The sequence below is a fragment of the Petromyzon marinus genome, chromosome 25 (genome assembly GCF_048934315.1).
Source record: "Petromyzon marinus isolate PM22_M1 ecotype Great Lakes invasive population chromosome 25, UKy_Petmar_22M1.pri1.0, whole genome shotgun sequence".
Taxonomy (NCBI): Eukaryota; Metazoa; Chordata; class Hyperoartia; order Petromyzontiformes; family Petromyzontidae; genus Petromyzon; species Petromyzon marinus.
The window spans coordinates 9,829,040-9,836,490 of NC_133691.1; the positions used below are offsets into that span (position 1 = coordinate 9,829,040).

General features: G+C 42.3%; 1 protein-coding gene across 3 annotated transcripts in view; it reads right to left on the reverse strand.

Moving 5' to 3' along the window:
• The window catches only part of LOC142929142 (uncharacterized), a 32,359-nt gene extending 30,314 nt beyond the window's left edge, over positions 1-2,045 (reverse strand). The window contains exons 1-3 of one of the 3 annotated variants that reach the window (XM_076069698.1): positions 1,843-2,045; positions 1,678-1,728; positions 1,440-1,516 (exon numbers count right to left, since the gene is read on the reverse strand). In XM_076069698.1, coding sequence (XP_075925813.1) covers positions 1,440-1,497 — 58 coding nt within the window. In that variant the 5' untranslated portion in view covers positions 1,498-1,516; positions 1,678-1,728; positions 1,843-2,045. The remainder of the gene's footprint in view (positions 1-1,439; positions 1,517-1,677; positions 1,729-1,842) is intronic. The other 2 variants (XM_076069700.1, XM_076069699.1) reach the window with 2 other exon arrangements.
• Positions 2,046-7,451: the final 5,406 nt, after the last annotated feature.

Consider the following 7,451-nt stretch of genomic DNA (forward strand, 5'->3'; position numbering starts at 1 on the left):
TACTATAGAGTCAGCAGATACTCCTGTATAGTTAGTAGATACTACTACTGGCAGTATATACTACGGTCAGTAAATACTACTACAGTCAGTAGATACTACTGTAGAGCCAGTATTTACTACTATAATGTCGGAAGATACCACTATAGAGTGAGCAGATACTATCGTCAGCAGATACTACTATAGAGTCAGTACATACTACTGTAGGGTCAATAGATACTACTATACAGTCAATAGACACTACTGTAGAGCCAGATACTACTGTACAGCCAGATACTACTATAGAGTCACTAGATTCTACTCTATTGTATGGAGGGTGTGTAGGTATATATGCCTATGGAGGGGTACAAATGTTTTTTTTAGGAGAGGGGGGGAGGTCAACAATTTTAGGAAACTTTCTAGATCAACTATTTATTCGCCACTTTCTATTACTTTTGGATTCAGGACTTCTTCAAGCCTCTTATAATTTTGTTGATGGACAAATGGACAGACAAACGGAACGCCGGGCTTTCACAATAGCTTAGTGCTTGTGTATGTATATGTTATATTTTTAAGAGAAGTTTTGAAATATATATTTTTTTATCCCGGGCAACGCCGGGTACTTCCCGCTAGTATTATATAAAGTGTACAAGATATGCAGTTAAAATGTAACGTGCCTTTTTTGCCCGTCCAAGGACGGGTGTATCGCAGTGAATCTGAAACTTGCAAGCGAAAAGCACAGACCCGCGGACATGATATTCATTGCATCAATCGGGTCCCTGTGGCTCGACCATTCGTAGGATGACTGCGAGATCGCTGCACAGTATGCATCGTAAATGTACTCTTAGCTTCTACAGAAGAATACACGTGCCGTCTTGTCTCCATCTTATCTCCTACGCAGCCCATCGTGGGTCGCAGCTCACAAGTTGTTGCCAGCCCAGCGAGGAGGCGATTTCTTTGGACTTACATTATTTTTCCGATTCATATTTTACGTGAAAAAAAATACTTCCCGTTTCATGTTTGGGTTAAACTAGGGCAACATGAAACAAAAGGAGGGGATGTCTTATTACGCAGCGTGAGCCAAAGCTTCTATTTCCCCTTTGAGTTTGCGGAGCGTGGATTTGCCAATTGCGGCTATTTTCAATAACGTAACCCCCGCGATGGCTTTTTCCGATTAAAAAAAACTTTAATGATAGTGTTTAATTGCCAATCGTGTTCAAACAATTATACAGATATGGATGGGCATTGGTATGAGTAAGCTTCTTGGTACGTCTGATATGGTAGATGATTTCAAGTGTCATTCAGTTTTGTAAAAACATACACATTGGCATCTCCTGGAATGGACAGTCCACTTCAAACGTACAGTATTTGCATCAATAACACACATTTTTTTTGACAGTTACTGCTTGATCAAAGATTTACGTCGTATCAAATTCCCCAGGAAGAAAACATTCAGGGCTCACCGTGGACACTCAGTACAGCTGCCAGGACGGTTATCATATGTAAAAAATGCCACACCATATTTCCACTGGTATCCCAACTGCGACACAGGAAGGGAGGAAGACGAAACGAAACACATGACATTTTTTACATGCGCACAATGCATCTGTCAAACATTATCAGTTATACATTTACGCACGTCAATATACCGGAGGAAACGCCGTCACCACAATTTTGTGAATTCACTTCACTGCAGCGTACCTGACAAACTTAAGAGCTCCCCGATGTTTTCAGCGGAACGGAAACAGCCCCCTACGTAGTAAGAAGTGGTGGGGCACGTTACACAATGCGTACACACACGAACAGAGATAACGCAACACACCAGCGCAGCACTTCATGACAAACGTACAAATGATAAAGTCTTACCGGCGTCTGAGTTGTACACGTCTTTCCCGACCACACGCATACACTTAATTACTCTTGTGGAGCAAATTCATTGTCATACATCATCCAGTAGCTTAGGCAGGCCTGAAAATGATGGTGACAAGTAATAACACCTTCAAGCAGTGCCACTGACTCTTCGCTGTGTATGGAATTGAATTGAGGAAGTCCAAACAATGCAGTCATACCCAACAAACCGGTTTTGACCACGACAATATTTCTTACAGTTAAATGTCAGTGGTTGTGTACCTCTGTCCGAATTTTTTTTTTTACAGAAAACGCAATAAAATATTTAAGAGATGGCAACCCCGCCTTCATTCCTGGACTACCTTTGCCAACATGGGTCCATAACTAAGTTGACAAAAGCAAAATCACGATTATGAATGAAAGCGATGCAGTTGTAAAGAATAAAATTGTTCCACCCCAAAGTAAATAGTGTAAAAACAATTAGTTGGCATGTTTCGCAGAGCAAAGTCGTGCTGCACGCCAGCATTCTATTATAAAATCCCGGCGTTCCGTGGGTGTCAACTAAATGATGAGCCTTTCAGAAGGCCTGAATCAAAAAGTTATAGAAAGTGCACCCTCCCCCCCCAAAAAAAGATATTCATTTTGTGTAGGCATAAGTGCCTACACACCATACATATGTAGTGACATCACGGGTGTCACAGTAATGCCGGCTCTAGAGAGGCACGGCACGCGATGTATTGCCATCGCGTGCACCACGTGGATGTGGGTGCAGTACCGGTCCTGGAGGGGCTTGGTGAGCGCTGACTGTGCTGGAGGGCACCACGCTCTGCGTGCAGTGCCGCCCCCTACAGGATAGGGTGTGAGACTGTCGGCCATGGGAATGGGGTTAACTCAGGGCCATGGCACTCTGGTTGACCCCGAAGGACACGTGACCGGTAAAGTCTACACAGGGGCCCCCAGGTGGGGGTTAGGGGTGGTCACGTGTCAGGGCCGAGATCCTGCTCGAGGGTTCTCGAAGGTGGTCGTGGCTAAGGGCGGAGCCAGCCGTTGTTATCCTGAAGCAGATCTACGTTCTACGTCCGAGAAGAGTCACCAACACGTGGACCTGGACCCATGTCAGTGAAGAAATTGCATTTAGGAACCTGAATGTAAAGATATTTACTTGAGTGTTATTTATTTATAAAAAGGAGTTTATCTGGGTGATTGTTTCTTGTCACATGCCAACACTCCCAATGCCAAATTTTCCAATATCCCAATGGAGTATGCCCTGAAATATGGTGTGAGGTTTTTATGGGGGAAGTTCTTAATGTTTTGGCTTGTGCAATGTGGACATCCGTCAAAAGTTTTTGTAACAGAAGTTTTCTATGGTTTGTGCGACAATTTTCATTATTACTCCATGGTGGAGACGGTACAACGCGTCACGTGCAGAAAGCATTTGACCGATTTTGAGGCCAACAATTGGTTGGCCCCTGCAAACATGACATTGAGAAATAATACATTCTCTTAAAGCCAAAATATACGTATACATTTGTTATCAATGGAAAATTTCAGTTGGAAGCTTGTACTTGTATCTACTTTCAGATTTATTCTCTTTCCAAAATAACTTCGGTCTCAAAGACAGTTATTGTCGTATAAATTGTCAAGCATGTTTTGATACGTAAAACACTATTCAGGATTCATAATAAAGGTTTTTGGGTTAGATCGCGTTTATTTATAAATGTGTCGTAACCCTCCACCACCCGACACGGCCAATCAGCAAAAAAAAGGTGTCACGTTGATAAAAGACAAATAATTCACTACTTCAGCCCACCGGTGTGTTGAAGAGTTAATCCACATTTACAGTTTGAGTACGACGTTTCGCTGGTAAATACTTCCAGCATCATCGGGCGAATTGCCCGATGATGCTCGTACTCAAACTGTAAATGTGGATTAACTCTTCAACACACCGGTGGGCTGAAGTAGTGAATTATTTGTCTTTTGTCAACGTGACACCTTTTTTTGCTGATTGGCCGTGTCGGGTGGTGGAGGGTTACGACACATTTATAAATAAACGCGATCTAACCCAAAAACCTTTATTATGAATAATATTGGTCGCGAAAGCCTACGTGTTAAACTGACTATTCAGGATATAAACAAATACAACTTTCGTTAGTGCCTTAACAAAACATAAAACAAATTAAGTAACATTTTTTCTCTCACGATTTTACGTACTGTATTAGGTTGTAGGAAAATTACTTTTTTTTAAATAACGCCATTTGACAATGGGTTGTAATGAAAAAAAGCACCTCTAACTTTGCATCACAAATCAAATCTGTCCAAAACCAAAGTAACTTGCGTCTCAAAACCTACTGTTTAATTCTCAACCGCGGACTTTTTGTGCAAAAAAAGTACACACATGGCCTGGAGATTTCTGGACGCGAAAGAAACATTTCCAAATAACTTGCATTACCGCCTCCGCCGGAAACCTGCAAAACAACGATCTAACTCTTTCGCGGATTAGGTTTTAAACAATACGAACAAACAAAAACAACTACACATCAATGGGTTTACAATTATAATATTCAGCTCTTTGTCAATGCAAAGTATTGTTCGTAAGGAGGTTTACCTATAGCAGCGGCGACGCGAAACCTCAACATCAGCGAGGGGATGACGACATAGAGGTCATTAAGGGGCGCAAGTGCGCGGATTTGTTCACCGCGTGTCGCCACCCAATGCTTTGGAGTGCGCACGTGACGCCAAGCGTGCACACGACCCGACGGGAGGTTTTACCTCTAATTACGATCGCTTGCCAGACCAAAAGTTGTTTTGTGTGCCCCCTACTAGATGGGGAGTCTTTGGCAGCACAGGGGATTTTACCGCGAAGGTGTAAGCAATTGCCAGACCAAAGGTGTTTTTTTTCCTTCGCGAATTTTGTTTTTTAAACAGCACAGAGTTTGTTTTACCTTCAGATGTAAGCATTTGTCACAGTATTTAAGAATGGTTGGCCAAATATCTGATGTTATTGTCGAGCCTTCGGTAAAATATTACAATTATCAATGAAATCCGAGTGGAAGATTTTAGAACATATTAGCCAATGTTGCGGTGCGTGTGTGCACGAACACATTTGCATGCAAATGTGAATACAGTAGTTACCAGCGCATAGGTTTTACCTCGACTGTATGTGTCAGCAATTTCCAGGCTAAAGTTTGTTTTAAAATCTCCGTTATGTTAATATTTATGGAGTTTTTTTTGTTTGCATTTTGATCACAAGTATTGTGGTTAATGCAGAAATGATTCCTTGTAAAAGGTTTCAGTTTGGTGTTTTAACATCTTAACACCTGTTTTGTTGCCAGAAAAAAGGTGGAAACCCTATTTTCATTTATGGAGTATATTTTAACAAAACGGAGGTGTTTACCTCCAGATGTAAGAATTTGTCATCGGAGAAGCATAATATATTGAATTATTGTGAGCCAAGTGTCTGATGTTATTGCCGCTTCTCTCAAACACTGTCTTTGTAATGGCCAAAGCTTAATTGCTGTATATTTATACGTAGATCGTTTTTTGTTATGCCAATAGATAAAATATGACAACTATCAATGAAATGTTAGCGGTCGATTTGTAACACTCATTTTGCAAGCGTTGTAATGTTTATGTGCATGAAAACAATTGTCAGAGCACCAATAAAACAATTTACAATACTACGTGGATTTATATAGCCGTCCTAATGTGCCCGCAACTTGTACATAACAACGGAGGCAATTCCAGTGGCGAAGTAATGACATTATCAGTGGCGTAATAACTACACTACCAGTGGCATAGTAACGACATGGGATACGGCAATCGATCAAGTGGAGCCCCAATATTTGATTCGTCTCGCACGGTCGCACCTTAGGCTATTATACATCGCGGCTCCTCTTGCCTAAGCACATCATTACGCTCACGGGCTCGAACATTTAACGCAATAGGGGCGCTCCGTCTTGGCGAACCACTTATAGCCCTGTGTGTCTACCCGGTTACACGCTATGATGACAACGTAGAAAAAAAAACGTGATGGGTAATTTGCTCTACATCAATTTAAATAAAACGTGGAACGTAAAGGAAAGCTTTTTTAAACTAAAATTTAAACCGCGTGCTAAATAAGCTCTTGTTCTTTTACACTGTTACTCACGTCACGTAGAAAGAAAATAAATTAAATAATAGCATATGACGTTTTGATTGCAACACAAGCAATCATCAGGTACAATATGAAGGGGAAAACAAACCTAAACATAGAAATATAATGCAATACAACACAGAGAGTCGGCTGACATAACAGTCAACACCCCACCTGGTTGATTACGTTCTTCCAAAGATTGCCAAATTTGAGAGAGACGAAACACAGACACTGTTGTTGAATTAATATCTCATGGTGGTTCAGGGAAGTCCCAGCTCGTAGCTTTGGCCACTACGGGGGGGTGGGGGCAAGGCACCCCGTGCCTGCCACCCACGCTCGTTACGCACATTAATTTTGGTAACGAGGAGTGGTGCGCTCAGTCAGTCAAAGGCAAGAGGGTAATAGGACGTTCTTGATGAGCCTGGACTGGTACAGGGAGCAGAAAGCACGGATGGCTGGGGGAAGGACTTATTTTCGAGTTGAACTGGAAGTAATATAGCACGGTTGGCTATGTACGGTGCGAAAGAAGTTAATTATACGGTACATACCTCAACATACAGTGAGGGAAAAAAGTATTTGATCCCCTGCTGATTTTGTACGTTTGCCCACTGACAAATAAATGATCAGTCTATAATTTTAATGGTAGCTTTATTTGAACAGTGAGAGACAGAATAACAACAACAAAATCCAGAAAAACGCATGTCAAAAATGTTATAAATTGGTTTGCATTTTAATGAGGGAAATAAGTATTTGACCCCTCTGCAAAACATGAGTTAGTACTTGGTGGCAAAACCCTTGTTGGCAATCACAGTGGTCAGACGTTTCTTGTAGTTGGCCACCAGGTTTGCACACATCTCAGGAGGGATTTTGTCCCACTCCTCTTTGCAGATCTTCTCCAAGTCATTAAGGTTTCGAGGCTGACGTTTGGCAACTCGAACCTTCAGCTCCCTCCACAGATCTATGGGATTAAGGTCTGGAGACTGGCTAGGCCACTCCAGGACCTTAATGTGCTTCTTCTTGAGACACTCCTTTGTTGCCTTGGCCGTATGTGTTGGGTCATTGTCATGCTGGAATACCCATCCACGACCCATTTTCAATGCCCTGGCTGAGGGAAGGAGGTGCTCACCCAAGATTTGACGGTACATGGCCCCGTCCATCGTCCCTTTGATGCGGTGAAGTTGTCCTGTCCCCTTAGCAGAAAAACACCCCCAAAGCATAATGTTTCCACCTCCATGTTTGACGATGGGGATGGTGTTCTTGGGGTCATAGGCAGCATTCCTCCTCCTCCAAACACGGCGAGTTAAGTTCATACCAAAGAGCTCCATTTTGGTCTCATCTGACCACAACACTTTCACCCAGTTGTCCTCTGAAATCATTCAGATGTTCATTGGCAAACTTCAGACGGGCATGTATATGTGCTTTCTTGATCAGGGGGACCTTGCGGGCGCTGCAGGATTTCAGTCCTTCATGGCGTAGTGTGTTACCAATTGTTTTC